The 15,996-nt window shown below is 51.5% G+C and overlaps 1 protein-coding gene across 1 annotated transcript in view; it reads left to right on the forward strand.

Moving 5' to 3' along the window:
* Nucleotides 1-15,996, forward strand: part of EXOC4 (exocyst complex component 4) — a 794,454-nt gene that overhangs the window by 741,067 nt on the left and 37,391 nt on the right. The window contains exons 16-17 of the mRNA XM_060246011.1: nucleotides 166-344; nucleotides 4,589-4,748. Coding sequence (XP_060101994.1) covers nucleotides 166-344; nucleotides 4,589-4,748 — 339 coding nt within the window. The remainder of the gene's footprint in view (nucleotides 1-165; nucleotides 345-4,588; nucleotides 4,749-15,996) is intronic.

Consider the following 15,996-nt stretch of genomic DNA (forward strand, 5'->3'; position numbering starts at 1 on the left):
GTGCCTCGAAAGCGAGCAAGATCGGCGTAAGTCAGCTGCGACTTAACGGCACGACACGCGTCCGATCCACCCGGAACTCGGTTGCCGTCGAGTTAACGAAGTTATTTTCCCTCCGGGCCGATGCGAGAAACTCAAGCTAACGGCTCCGCCCCTTCTCTTTGCCAGGGTCCACTGCTTTCACTACTTGATCCCTTTGGCGAAGCAAGGGAATTACGCCATCGTGGCCAACGTGGAGAGCATGGACTACGATCCGCTGGTGGTGAAACTCAACAAGGACATCAGCGCCATCGACGAAGCCATGAGCGCCAGCCTTCAGCAGCACAAGTTCCAGTACATCTTTGAAGGTCGGTGGGTTTCCGGTGCCCGGAAATGCCAGGCCCTGAAGGGGGGTGGGCAGGGAGAGAAGAGGCCCGTCCTCTGGGCGGAGGCGAGATTTGCTGGCTCCAGAAATGGGGTTGCTTTCTGCCCTACACATCGGGGGAGACACCATGGGGCAGGGCTACCCCAGTACAGGAACTTAAAGAGCAAAAAGACAACTGTGCACCCAAGAAAACAGTCAGTCATCCAAATTATAGGAAAAGGAAATGAAAGGTCCCCTGTGAGAGCACCAGTCGTTTCCAACTCTGGAGTGACGTTGCTTTCGCAACGTTTTCACGGCAGACTTTTGACGGGGCGGTTTGCCCTTGCCTTCCCCAGTCATCTACGCTTTCCCCCCAGCAAGCTGGGTCCTCATTTGACCGACCTCGGAAGGAGGGAAGGCTGAGTCAACCTGGAGCCGGCTACCTGAAAACCCAGCTTCCACCGGGGATCGAACTCAGGTCGTGAGCAGAGATCTCAGACTGCAGTACTGCAGCTTTACCACTCTGCGCCACGGAGCTGCTTAAAGGTAAAGATAGTCCCCTGTGCAAGCACCAGTCGTTTCTGACTCTGGGGTGACGTTGCTTTCGCAACGTTTTCACGGCAGACTTTTGACGGGGTGCTTTGCCCTCGCCTTCCCCAGTCATCTACACTTTCCCCTCAGCGAGCTGGGGATTCATTTTACCGACCTCGGAAGGAGGGAAGGCTGAGTCAACCTCAAGCCGGCTACCTGAAAACCCAGCTTCCGCCGGGGATCGAACTCAGGTTGTGAGCAGAGCTTAGGATTGCAGCTTTACCACTCTGCGCCATTGGGCTCTTTCCAAAATATAACAACACCCTTTTCATAGAAATTCATATAATAAACAATGAAAATTCAGATCGTACTTTCAAAAACAATCCGCACAGCATTCCTACACATACAGCACTGAACTTAACTGTAGGAGACAAATAACCTTTCTCCAGGTCTTATTTTCCAGTTCAGTATCTCAGTCCAACTTCAGATACTGTAGGTATAAGTCCAGAAGAAGGTCCACTTCAGCAGGGCTTTTCTTGTAGAAAACGTCCAGCAGGAACTCATTTGCATGTTAGGCCACACCCCCTGATGTCACCATTGTTTCGCCCAGGGCTTTTTTGTGGAAAGAGCCCAGCGGGAAATTATTTGCGTATTAAGCCACACACCCCTGACATCACCACTAGGTGGCAGTGGAGACTTGTTTTTAAGGCAAGAGATTGGCTAGAGAGCCAAGAGAACTTCCTGACGGTTTCAAGAGAACTTCCTGACCGTTAGAGCATTTCCTCAGTGGAACAGGCTTCCTCCCTGGGAGGTGGTGGCCTCTCCTTCCCTGGAGGTTTTGAAACAGAGGCTGGATGGCCATCTGACAGCAATGAAGATCCTGTGAATTTAGGGGCAGGTAATTGTAAGAGCCCCATAGTGCATAGTGGTAAAGCTGCAGTACTGCACTCGGAGCCCTCTGCTCACAACCTGAGTTCAATCCCAGCAGAAGCTGGTTCAGGTAGCTGGCTTCAGGTTGACTCAACCTTCCACCATTCCGAGGTCGGTAAAATGAGTTCCCAGCTTGCTGGCGGGAAAGTGTAAAAGACTGGGGAAGGCAATGACAAACCACCCCGTAAAAAGTCTCCCGTGAAAACGTTGTGAAAGCAACGTCACCCCAGAGTCGGAAACCACTGGTGCTTGCGCAGGGGACTACCTTTACCTTTTATAGTCTTTAAAATGCTCACCACGTTTAGATTAATGTTGAAGTAAAGTGGTAAAAGCTGCAGTACTGCAGTCAGAGCTCTCTGCTCACGACCTGAGTTCAATCCCAGCGGAAGCTGGTTCAGGTAGCCAGCTCCAGGTTGACTCAGCCTTCCCTCCTTCCGAGGTCGGTCAAATGAGTCCCCAGCTTACTGTGGGGAAAGCGTAGATGACTGGGGAAGGCAATGACAAACCACCCCATCAAAAGTCTGCCGTGAAAACGTTTTGAAAGCAACGTCACCCCAGAGTCGGAAATGACTGGTGCTTGCACAGGGGACTACCTTTACCTTTATGGGGAAAGTTGGGGTATAAATGAACTAAATACATAGATGTGTGTCCTTAGCTCAATTGGTCTGGAATTGGTTTACGTGTGTACCCTGTTAATGGTTTAAAATGGGGGTCTTCAGTAGGATGTGCCATGGTGCCCACTAGGGTGACCATAATGTCTGAAGGCCAGCCAGGGATACCTTGGGGGGGGTGGAAGGTAGGGGTAGGGGTGCGCCGCCGGAAACAGGAAGTGACATCACTTCCGGTGACGTCATGCCACCGCCGGAAACAGGAAGTGACACCACTTCCTGTGACATCATTCCCCCCCCCGCGTCACCTGCCGGAAACGGGAAGTGACATCACTTCCTGTGACATCACTTCCCCCAAATGACATCATTCCCCCCAAATGCCACTGCCGGAAACAGGAAGTGACTTCACAGCACTTCCTGTGACGTCCCCAAAAATCCCCCAAATATCACCGCCGGAAACAATTTTGTTCTCAAATCCTGTATATACTTCATCAGTATATGGGATAAGGCACTTTCTCAACTGTGCTGCATAATGCAGCCTATTTATTTTGTCCTGTTGGCTCTGTTGGCTCTATCTGCACCACTTCATCACTTTCGGTGTGTGGATCCCCCAGTGGGGTGGTCTCGCGACTCCCTCCGCCGGCTGTTTCTGATAGCCCTGCGCCCCCTCTTTCATTTGATATGTGTCCCGTGCGGGTGCCACCCTCCCGCCAGGAGATGCCGCAAAATGAGCCCCCTTGAGGCTTATGGCGGCAGGGCTCAGGGGAAGCGAGCTAGACTGCTGTTCTTTTGAGGGGTTATAGAGTGTTTCGAGCCCGTCCCTGTGGCATCGGTCCCATCATCGTGGGACCCAGGGGGCCGGCGCAGCAGCACGCCGAAGCAGCCTGTCACAGGTCGAGATGCAGGACAGGAACCCGGAAGTGACCGACAATGATGGGACCGATGCCACAGGGACGGGCTCGAAACACTCTATGACCCCTCAAAAGAACAGCAATCTAGCTCGCTTCCCCCGAGCCCTGCCGCCATAAGCCTCAAGGGGGCTCATTTTGCGGCATCTCCCGGCGGGAGGCCTCTCCACAAAGGCCTCCAGGGACCAGCGGAGGCCTCTCCACGAAGCCTCCGCTGGCCTCTGGAGGCCTCCAGGGACCAGCGGAGGCCTCTCCACGATGCCTCCGCTGGCCTCTGGAGGCCTCCAGGGACCAGCGGAGGCCTCTCCGCTGCCGGCGCTGGCCTCTGGAGGCCTCCAGGGACCAGCGGAGGCCTCTCCACGCTGCCGGCGCTGGCCTCTGGAGGCCTCCAGGGACCAGCGGAGGCCTCTCCACGCTGCCGGCGCTGGCCTCTGGAGGCCTCCAGGGACCAGCGCCGGCCTCTCCACGAAGCCTCCGCTGGCCTCTGGAGGCCTCCAGGGACCAGCGCCGGCCTCTCCACGATGCCTCCGCTGGCCTCTGGAGGCCTCCAGGGACCAGCGCCGGCCTCTCCACGATGCCTCCGCTGGCCTCTGGAGGCCTCCAGGGACCAGCGTCGGCCTCTCCGGACCCCGCGCGCGGGCGGGGAGTGAGGCAGCCAGCGTCCCTGCGCGTGCGCACACCGCTGTGCGCACGTGCAGGGACGCTGGCTGCCTCACTCCCCGCCTTCCCGGCCCGCGCGCGCGGCCCGCCGGCTTCCCGCTGGCTATACCGGGACTTTGTAATGGTCCCGGTATAGGCAGCCCGGGAGCCGGGAATTGGTGGCCAGAACCGGGAAAGTCCCGGGAGACCGGGACGGTCTGGCCACCCTAGTGCCCACTAACACTTCCCTTGGGGCCCCCAAAGTTTTAGTAGGGCCAAGTGGGGCTTTAGCCCTTCGAGGCTCGTGATGGGCCACTGGAGATAGGATTGACTGTACAGATCTTTTAAAAACGTCGCCTTGGCAGCAGCTGGTACCGCCACACGAGGACCTTCGCTGTGCGACTGAAGGTCAGCTGCGGCAGCCATTTTGCAGCTGGCTCCGCCTCCTTTGGAAGCCATTTTGTGGTAGCCATTTTGTGGCAGCGCCCACCACAATGTGTCAGAACTCCAAAGGTGTCCTCAGGTTCGAAAAATTGGGGGAACCCTGGTGTAAAAACCAACAGAAGCACTTCTTTGCTGTGACTGCTTCCCTGTTGGGCGTCCCTCACCTTTGCTTTCTTTCTCTCCCCCAGGGCTGGGCCACCTGATCTCCTGCATCCTCATCAACGGGGCCCAGTACTTCAAGCGCATCAGCGAGTCGGGCATCAAAAAGATGTGCAGGAACATCTTCATCCTCCAGCAGAACCTGACCAACATCACCATGTCTCGGGAGGCCGATCTGGACTTTGCGAGGTGAGCCTGAACCTCTCTGCCTCTCCTCTGCCCCTTTGTTGTAGCGGTTACGGGCGCAGGCTCTTATGTGGGAGATCTGATTCCCCACTCCTCCACCTGCACCTGCTGGTATGACCTGGGGTCAGTCACAGTTCTCTCAGAGCTGTTCTGCTCAAGGGCAGTTTCTGTCAGAGCTCTCTCAGCCCCACCTACCTCACAGGGGATCTGTTGTGGGGAGGGGAAGGGAAAGGAGATTGTAAGCTGCTCTGAGACTCCAAGTGAAGGATGAGGTATACATCAAATTTCCTCCTCCTCCTCCTCCTCTTCTTCTTCTTCCTCTCCTTCTCCTCCTCCTCATCTCCTCCTCCTCCTTTTCCTGTTCTTCCTCTTCTTCTCCTTCTCTTCTACTTCTTATAGAATCACAGAGTTGGAAGGAACCTTCAGGGACATCTAGCCCAACCCCTTGCACAATCCAGGAAACTCACAAATACCTCCCCTTACCTTCTTTTTTTCCTTCTTATTCTTCTTCTTCTCCTTCTCCGCCGCTTCTTCTTCTCCACCTCCTCCTCTTCTTCTCCTCTTCCTCCTCCTTCTCCTCTTCTTCTTCTTTGTCTTTTTCTCCTCCTCCTCTTCTTCTTCTCCTTCTCCTCCGCTTCTTCTTCTCCACCTCCTCCTCTTCTTCTCCTCTTCCTCCTCCTTCTCCTCTTCTTCTTCTTTGTCTTTTTCTCCTCCTCCTCCTCTTCTTCTCCTTCTCTTCTTCTTCTTATAGAATCACAGAGTTGGAAGGAACCTTCAGGGACATCTAGCCCAACCCCTTGCACAATCCAGGAAACTCACAAATACCCCCCCCTCCCTTCTTTTTTTCCTTCTTCTTCTTCTTCTTCTTCTCCTTCTCCTCCGCTTCTTCTTCTCCACCTCCTCCTCTTCTTCTCCTCTTCCTCCTCCTTCTCCTCTTCTTCTTCTTTGTCTTTTTCTCCTCCTCCTCCTCCTCCTCTTCTTCTTCTTCTTTCTTCCTAACACGGTCGCCAGAAGCTTCCTCCTGGAGATTTAGCTGTCCATCAAGGGGGGCGATAGGGCTGGGTGGTGGAGGGGCAAGCTGTGCCAAAGCCATGCAGGTATATATCCAAGTCAGCACAGCTTGGGATCTCCCAGAAGCTGCCTTGACTTCCCACGATGGACGAAAAGTGAGAAATCGGTTTTGCATGCACAAATTCCTGGCTTCGAGCCCCTGGGTCCCAAGTTCTATTTTAAAAGCTTTCTTGGTTTTCTAAAGGTTGGGGGAGCAGAAAATTATAGTTCCAAATATCTTAGTCTGCATGTAATATACTTGCTTAGAATACAGGTCTGCATCTAATATACTTTCATAGAGTACAAATATTATCGCCTATTATTATCTCTTATCCGAGTTATGGCTAACAGGGCTGGGGGGAACACGCTTGGCTCAATGTAAGGACTCGTGCTGCCTCTGTATGCGTGCATGTATAAAGAAAGGTTAAAACACTTGGGGCTCTTTAGCTTGGAGAAATGTCGGCCGCGGGGTGGCATGATCGAGGTTTACAAGATTACGCATGGGACTGAGAAACTAGAGAAAGAAGGACTTTTCTCCTTTCTCACAATATGAGAACTCGTGGGCATTCAGTGAAATTGCTGAGCAGTCAGGTTAAAACGGATAAAAGGAAGTATTTCTTCACCCAAAGGGCGATTAACATGTGGAATTCACTGCCACAGGAGGTGGTGGCAGCTACAAGCATAGACAGCTTCAAGAAGGGACTGGATAAACATATGGAGCAGAGGTCCATCAGTGGCTATTGGCCACAGTGTGTGTGTGTGTGTGTGTATTTTGGCCACTGTGTGACACAGAGTGTTGGACTGGATGGGTCATTGACCTGATCCAACATGGCTTCTCTTATGTTCTTATGTGACACAGAGTGTTGGACTGGGTGGGCCACTGGCCTGACCCAACATGGCTTCTCTTATGTTCTTATGTGACACAGAGTGTTGGACTGGATGGGCCATTGGCCTGATCCAACATGGCTTCTCTTATGTTCTTATGTGACTCAGAGTGTTGGACTGGGTGGGCCACTGGCCTGACCCAACATGGCTTCTCTTATGTTCTTATGTGACACAGAGTGTTGGACTGGATGGGCCATTGGCCTGATCCAAAATGGCTTCTCTTATGTTCTTATGTGACACAGAGTGTTGGACTGGATGGGCCATTGGCCTGATCCAACATGGTTTCTCTTATGTTCTTATGTGACTCAGAGTGTTGGTCTGGATGGGCCATTGGCCTGATCCAACATGGCTTCTCTTATGTTCTTATGTGACACAGAGTGTTGGACTGGATGGGCCATTGGCCTGATCCAACATGGCTTCTCTTATGTTCTTATGTGACTCAGAGTCACTCAGAGTCACAGACTGGATGGGCCACTGGCCTGACCCAACATGGCTTCTCTTATGTTCTTATGTGACACAGAGTGTTGGACTGAATGGGCCATTGGCCTGATCCAACATGGCTTCTCTTATTTTCTTAAGTCCTTATGTTAACATAACGGAAGGGCTGCTCGGTCATGAAACTTGGTGCCGTCAACGTCCTACATAGCTGCCTTCTGCAGGGTCAGGCCGTTAACTGAAGAAGAGCCCTGCTGGATCAGGTCGGTGGTCCATCCTAACCCAGGAGCTTATTTTGCACAGAGGCCAGCCAGATGTTCTGTCTGACATGGACTCTCTGGGACCTTTTCCAGCCCTGCCTCACGAAGCGCCAAGGTGAACCCAGAACCTTCAACATGCAATACTCGTGCTGTACAAATGATAATTCCCCCCTCCACCACTTTGGCTGAGATCCGTGAGCGATTGGGTCGATTCGTTACGCAGGCAGATACAGATGGCAGGATTTTTGTTTGAAAGCGTCTCTTCCAAATTGCACATGCCATAGCCGAGTTGAGCGATTGTTCTCATTTGGCTCCTCGTATTCATCTGAAAACCCCCGAAATCAATGCATAGAGACCCCCGGAGAATTGTATTTCAAGGTGGGCTGCCAAATCCAGGCAAAACACTACAAATCTCCCTCCGTGCGAGTTTCTGAACGACACGATTGCCTCCGTTTTGCGCTGATTTCGGATCGCCTCTCTTCCCTTCTGTATTATCAACAAGGGAAGAGACGTGTTCCAGGAGGCCCCGGGCAGCTGTATCGCCTAAACCGGAGGTGGCCAAACTTGCTTAATGCAAGAGCCACATAAAATAAATGTCAGGTGTTTGAGAAGAAGATGAAGAAGATTTTGGATTTATATCCCGCCCTATACTTTGAATCTCAGAGTCTCAGAGCGGTCACAATCTCCTCTACCTTCTCCCCCAAAACAAACACCCTGTGAGGAAGGTGGGGCTGGAGAGTGCTCTCACAGCAGCTACCCTTTCAAGGACAACTCCTATGAAAGCTCTGGCTGACCCAAGGCCATTCCAGCAGGTGCAAGTGGAGGAGTGGGGAATCAAACACGGTTCTCCCAGATAAGAGAGCTCTGGCTGACCCCAGGCCATTCCAGCAGGGGCAAGTGGAGGAGTGGGGAATCAAACCCAGTTCTCCCAGATAAGAGAGCTCTGGCTGACCCAAGGCCATTCCAGCAGCTGCAAGTGGAGGAGTGGGGAATCAAACCCGGTTCTCCCAGATAAGAGAGCTCTGGCTGACCCAAGGCCATTCCAGCAGGTGCAAGTGGAGGAGTGGGGAATCAAACCCGGTTCTCCCAGATAAGAGAGCTCTGGCTGACCCAAGGCCATTCCAGCAGGTGCAAGTGGAGGAGTGGGGAATCAAACCCCGTTCTCCCAGATAAGAGAGCTCTGGCTGACCCAAGGCCATTCCAGCAGCTGCAAGTGGAGGAGTGGGGAATCAAACCCGGTTCTCCCAGATAAGAGAGCTCTGGCTGACCCAAGGCCATTCCAGCAGCTGCAAGTGGAGGAGTGGGGAATCAAACCCAGTTCACCCAGATAAGAGAGCTCTAGCTGACCCATGGCCATTCCAGCAGCTGCAAGTGGAGGAGTGGGGAATCAAACCTGGTTCTCCCAGATAAGAGAGCTCTGGCTGACCCAAGACCATTCCAGCAGGGGCAAGTGGAGGAGTGGGGAATCAAACCCGGTTCTCCCAGATAAGAGTCTGCGCACTTAACCCCTACACCAAACTGGCTGCAAGGCATGAACATCAGATGGTTGAGAGGCACAAGACATGAACGTAAGAAGGAGGGAGGGAGAGGTGGAAAGAAAGCAACTTTTTGAATGAACTCTCCGAGCCGCTGGCTGCCTTGGAGACATGATTTAAAGAGACAAATGCCTTCTCCGATCTGGCTGGCAGGGTGACTTCATCCAGGGGGTTGCAAAGAGTCCGACTCAACTGTGCGACTGAACAACAACAAATGTGGCCACAGCGGCAGGATGAAGATTTCCATTTGACCCCTGTGTCGGCTTTAGTTATTTTCCCATTTTTTGGTAGGAAAAAAATATTAGAAAATTTGTCAAATCTTAAGAGTCCAGCAAAGTTCTCACGGGGAGGGTTGGAACCCAAAAGCAAGAATTCGGAGGGGTGGGGTAAGAAAGATAGAACACAATAAAATTTCGAGGTTCTGGAGCTCTGCTGCTGTGAGCTCCTGCCCCAGACGGGGCCTGATGTGGGGAAAGCTCTTGAGTCACTGTATGGCAGCGGTGCCCAATGTTACCATTGAACAGTTCTTGTTATTCAAGAATGGGGGAGGAAGATAATCGTGGACACGAACTGAGACCAAACAGCAAGGATCCCAAACCTTTTTGAGCCTTTGGAACTTAGACACAGTGCTGTGGGCACAGACACAAAATGGCTGCCATGGCTAAAGGGCACCACGCCCACCAACCCCTTTCCTGGTACCCGCCAAATGTTTTTGAATAGTGGGCCAGGCCGGGTGGGGGCCTTCGCATAGCAAGACTTTGGCGTGTCCATTGGAAATCTGTTCGATTGAGCAGAGCCTTAAAAACGATGCTTTTGCAGAGGCTGCCCCCGCAACACAAGGCCCTTTGCCATGGGACTGAAGGTAAGCTGTGGCAGCCATTTTGTGACTGGCTCCGCCTCCCACAGCAGCCGTTTTGTGTCTGTGCCCACCACTCTGTGTCAAAGTGCCAAAAAGGTGTCTGCAGGCTCAAAAAGGTTGGCTGTCCCTGCTGTTATAGTCTTACTTCATGTCCACGATTCTCATTCTCCCTATTCTTGAATAGCAAGAATCATTCAAGGGTAACATGTCGATAATTCACCATACCAGGGTGAAGGCCTAGTATCAAAATACTTGGTGCTTTGCACCTTTCCCAGGTCAGGTGAGCTCTGCAGCCATCCACGTGCGACTTGACTTGCTTTTTTGAGACATCTGGTTTGTTGAGCTCTAAATAGCTGTATCTGTCATGACGCAACTCGACTCTCTCCTGTCGTCCGTCTGCCTGCCTGCTGGCCGAGCTCCGATTTGAATGGAGATCCAAGTAGTCTTTAACGTAACGATGCTCATTCTGTGAATTTTAGGCAAATCATGAGAAGGGGGGCAGGAAGGGTTGCATCGGTGCTTAGTTCTGGTGGCCCTTTCTTACACGCCCAGGGAAAGGCTGTTTGTCTTTTCAGGCAGCAATTTGTTTCCAGATCAGTTTGGCCAAGGATCCTGGAGGGTTTTGCCATCTTCTGGGCATGGAGTAGGGGTCACTGAGGTGTGTGTCAGGGGAGGTATTTGTGATCTTCCTGCATCATAAGAACATAATAGAAGCCATGTTGGATCAGGCCAACGGCCCATCCAGTCCAACACTCTGTGTCCCATAGGAACATAATAGAAGCCATGTTGGATCAGGCCAACGGCCCATCCAGTCCAACACTCTGTGTCACACAGTGGCAAAAAATTTTTTATATACACACACACTGTGGCTAATAGCCACTGATGGACCTGTGCTCCATATTTTTATCTAAACCCCTCTTGAAGGTGGCTATACTTGTGGCCGCCACCACCTCCTGTGGCAGTGAATTCCACATGTTAATCACCCTTTGGGTGAAGAAGTACTTCCTTTTATCCGTTTTAACCTGTCTGCTCGGCAATTTCATCGAATGCCCACGAGTTCTTGTATTGTGAGAAAGGGAGAAAAGTACTTCTTTCTCTACTTTCTCCATCCCATGCATTATCTTGTAAACCTCTATCATGTCACCCCGCAGTCGACGTTTCTCCAAGCTAAAGAGTCCCAAGCGTTTCAACCTTTCTTCATAGGGAAAGTGCTCCAGCCCTTTAATCATTCTAGTTGCCCTTCTCTGGACTTTTCTCCAATGCTATAATATCCTTTTTGAGGTGCGGCGACCAGAACTGCACACAGTACTCCAAATGAGACCGCACCATCGATTTCTACAGGGGCATTATGATACTGGCTGATTTGTTTTCAATTCCCTTCCTAATAATTCCCAGCATGGCGTTGGCCTTTTTTATTGCAATCGCACACTGTCTTGACATTTTCAATGAGTTCTCTACCACGACCCCAAGATCTCTCTCTTGGTCAGTCTTGGGCTTGCACTCGTTGACCCTGGAGGGTCTGAAAGAAGTTCTAAGCGGTATATTTCATGTCTTGGAAGATAAGGAAGGTCAGTCTTGGTTGATATTCAGATGGGAAATCGCCATGAAAGTCAAGGGTCGCTACACAGATGTTCGCAATGGCAAACTGAACATCTCTAGCCTTGAAAACTTTCCTGGGTCGTCTGTGACTCAACAGCCCTTTCCACCACCACCACAAGCGCAGTTTGATGTTGAGGATCTGGGTTTGGGGCAAGAGGCTGACCTCGACGGGGCTGATTCACCTCCAGATCGGCAGGGGAGGACTACCTGGAAGGATCGGTTGGCTCTTCTCGCCGCCTTTCAATTCGGGTCTAAGGAAGTACTGTGGAGTCTACCTGCAATAAAGCCCCTGCGTATCATAGAATCATAAATTTGGAAGGGACCTCCAGGGCCATCTAGTCCAGCCCCCTGCACAATGCAGGAAACTTACAAACACCTCACCCTAAATTCACAGGATCCGCCTTGCTGTCAGATGGCCATCCAGCCTCTATTTGCAAACCTCCAAGGAAGGAGAGCCCACCACCTCCTGAGGAAGCCTGTTCCATTGAGGAACCACTCTAGCAGTCAGGAAGTTCTTCCTAATGTTGAGCTGGAAACTCTTCTGATTTAATTTCAACCCACTGGTTCTGGTCCTACCTTCCAGGGCCACAGAAAACAACTCCACACCATCCTCTATGTGACAGCCCTTCATATACTTGAAGATGGTGATCCTTTCACCTCTCAGCCGCCTCCTCTCCAAGCTAAACATGCCCAGCTCCTTCAGCCTTTCTTCATAGTAGCATGTTCCTTCCGCTCTTATTCTGCAGCCTGCCTTAAAACCCCAGGGAGGCACCCCCCCCAACACCGTCTTCCTGCTGCCCATTGGCCTTAGGACCTGGGATCTTGGACCCAGGTCGTAGGAGCGCAAACAAATTGGCATGCGTCCTCCTGCGCCGTGCTCCTACCACTCGGCGAAAGACGCCGAGCCAGTCCCGAGTCTCCCAGACTCGCCGCATCTCCTTCCAGCTCCGTAACTCGACGTGGTCGTGGCCGGCCGCCCGGGTTAATGGAAGCAAGCGTCAACATGCGGCCTTGAAGAATTGCATTGATTTTGCAAATAGATACAAGCCGCGCGGGCCGCTCTCGTTCTGCCCGATTGTCTCTCTGATCTTGGCAGCCCTCGTTTCAGCCGTGGACAGCTGAGCGGATGAAATATTCATAAGGATATTTTTGGGGTCAGGAATCAAAAGCCCTGTCTGGACTGAAGGAGAAAAGCCTTTGTTTCCCCCCCCCCCATCTCTGGACTCGGATAATCCGAGCAATAATGGAAGGCGGGGGGTGGGGGGGAGAACCCACTCTGCCTTTTGTCCGTCTTCTTCTGAGACCGAATTAGACGGGTGAAGGAGTCTGACTCGAGCAGATTTCGGGGGAACAAAGTCCGCCAGCGAGCTTCAATTATTTGGATTCTCGTGTGGGGAATGATCTCATTATTGAGTTAGCCTATTCATAATAGCGTTGACATGGGGGAATTTCAAAATAAACCCTAGGCAGAGCGGGGGGGGGGGGGGAGGCTCCATTACCGATTCTCCCCGGAATATCATTCTCAAATTCAATCATTTTTCTTTTTGAAACAATTTTTTAAAAAAAATTTGAAATGTTAACTGAATTAACCCAGATGTTTCGGCAGGTGGCAGAGGATTGAGCACATGCTTGCAGGAACGTAAGAACATAAGAGAAGCCATGTTGGATCAGGCCAGTGGCCCATCCAGTCCAACACTCTGTGTCACATAAGAACTTAAGAGAACCCATGTTGGATCAGGCCAATGGCCCATCCACTCCAACACTCTGTGTCACATAAGAACATAAGAGAAGCCATGTTGGATCAGGCCAGTGGCCCATCCAGTCCAACACTCTGTGTCACATAATAACATAAGAGAAGCCATGTTGGATCATGCCAATGGCTCATCCAGTTCAACACTCTGTGTCACATAAAAACATAAGAGAAGCCATGTTAGATCAGGCCAATTGCCCATCCAGTCCAACACTCTGTGTCACATAAGAGAAACCATGTTGTATCAAGCCAATGGTCCATCCAGTCCAACACTCTGTGTCACACATTGACAAGAAACCCAAGTGCCATCAGGAAGTCCAGCAGTGGGGCCAGGACACTAGAAGCCCTCCCACTGTTGCCCCCCACGAAGCACCAAGAATACAGAGCATTACTGCCCCAGACAGAGAGTTCCATCAATACACTGTGGCTATTAGCCACTGATGGACAATGATTAGCAATGAAGATCCTGTGAATTTAGGGGGAGGTATCTGTGAGTTTCCTGCATTGTGCAGGGAGTTGGACTTGATAACCCTGGAGGTCCCTTCCAACTCTGTGATTCTATTCTATGATTCTACGCTGCATATGTTTATCCAGTCCCCTCTTGGAGCTGTCTGTGCTTGCATATGACTTGCCTGGTGGTTCTAGACAGATAGTTCCAGCTGCGACAGTGCTATTGGTCAGGGGTGGCCAAACTTGTTTAATGTAAGAGCCACATTGAATGAACACCAGATGTTTGAATGTCGCAAGACATGAACAAATATTACACACATGTCTTTATTAAAACTCTTAATACTTTCTTTGCACAGAAAGATAAAATACATATGTATGCGCTTTACACAACGACCATGCTAGAAGGAGACTTTTTGAAAAATACGACAGCTGGAAATAACAGTACCCATAAGACCAGCATAGGGAAAGGTTAGGGAATTATTTTTTTGGCACCAGTGGGAGGAGGAAACACACATGTACCATTTAAATCACTGACCACAATTTGCATCACTATGCATCTCTCTTTGCCTTGACACCAAGGTTAATAAATACAGCTCCTACAAGAGCTATGAAAATTAGGGGGGACCCTGCACCACCCTCTTTAATTCCGTCCTATTTCCTTCTCCTTCCCCACTTCGTACATGGTGGAAATAGTTGCCTACCTATATAGGTCAGCACTCAGAGGCTGACTGAGGACCTGATGCTACGCACGCTTACTTGAGAGCAAGCCCGCATTAAGTTCCTCCTTGACCTCTGGGAGCCGCACAATATGTCTGAAAACCACATGTGGCTCCCAAGCCACAGTTTGGCCGCCCATGCTATTGGTCATTAAGAAGTTGTGGGTGTATAATGTGCCATTGCAGCTGATTTACGGCTCTCCCATAGGGCAGGGGCGGCCAAACCTGCTTAACGTAAGAGCCATATAGAATAAACATCAGATGTTTGGGAGCCCTAAGACAAGAACGTCAGATGTTGGAGAACTGAATGGATGGATGGATAGGAAGGACGGAAGGAGATAGATGAGGGGAGGTAGATGAAGAAGAAGAATTGCAGATTTATACCCTGCCCTTCTCTCTGAATCAGAGACTCAGAGCAGCTTACAATCTCCTATATCTTCTCCCCCCACAACAGACACCCTGTGAGGTGGGTGGGGCTGACAGGGCTCTCCCAGCAGCTGCCCTTTCAAGGACAACCTCTGCCAGAGCTATGGCTGACCCAAGGCCATGCTAGCAGCTGCAAGTGGAGGAGTGGGGAATCAAATCCGGTCCTCCCAGATAAGAGAGCTATGCCGGACCCAAGGCCATTCCAGCAGCTGCAAGTGGAGGAGTGGGGAATCAAACCCGGTTCTCCCAGATAAGAGAGCTCTGGCTGACCCAAAGCCATTCCAGCAGGTGCAAGTGGAGGAAGGGGGAATCTAACCCAGTTCTCCCAGATAAGAGAGCTCTGGCTGACCCAAGGCCATTCCAGCAGGTGCAAGCGGAGGAGTGGGGAATCAAACCCGGTTCTCCCAGATAAGAGAGCTCTGGCTGACCCAAGGCCATTCCAGCAGCTGCAAGTGGAGGAGTCGGAAATCAAACTCAGTTCTCCCAGATAAGAGATTCCCTGGCTGACCCAAGACCATGCCAGCAGGTGCAAGCGGAGGAGTGGGGAATCTAACCCGGTTCTCCCAGATAAGAGAGCTCTGGCTGACCCAAGGCCATTCCAGCAGCTGCAAGTGGAGGAGTAGGGAATCAAAGCCGGTTCTCCCAGATAAGAGAGCTCTGGCTGACCCAAGGCCATTCCAGCAGCTTCAAGTGGAGGAGTGGGGAATCAAACCCCGTTCTCCCAGATAAGAGAGCTCTGGCTGACCCAAGGCCATTCCAGCAGCTTCAAGTGGAGAAGTCGGGAATCATACCCTGTTCTCCCAGATAAGAGATCTCTGGCTGACCCAAGGCCATTCCAGCAGCTGCAAGTGGAGGAGTGTGAAAGCAAACTCGGTTCTCCCAGATAAGAGTCCATGCACTTAACCGGTACACCAAACTGGCTCTGGAAAGAAGGCACCTTTGACTTTAAATGCATTCTCCAAGCTGCCGGCTGAACTTCGCTTGGAGAAGTGATTTAAAGAGACAAACACCTCCAAGCCAGCGAACAGGGCGGTGGGGGCTTTGAGAGCCGCACAGTATGTGTGAAAAGAGTCGCATGTGTCTCCCGAGCCACAGTCTGGCCACCCCAGGCATAGGGTTTTTGAGGCAAGAGACGTGCGACTGCCTGCCTCTGTGTAGCAACCCTGGGTGTCCTTGGTGGTCTCCCTTCCAAGGACTAAGCAGGGCTGACCCTGATTCCCTTTTGAGAGGTGGCCAGATCAGGTGAGCCTGGGCCTTTGGAGTCAGGACTTTTTAAGGAGTTCACT

This window comes from Heteronotia binoei, chromosome 8 (assembly GCF_032191835.1).
Source record: "Heteronotia binoei isolate CCM8104 ecotype False Entrance Well chromosome 8, APGP_CSIRO_Hbin_v1, whole genome shotgun sequence".
NCBI lineage: Eukaryota > Metazoa > Chordata > Lepidosauria > Squamata > Gekkonidae > Heteronotia > Heteronotia binoei.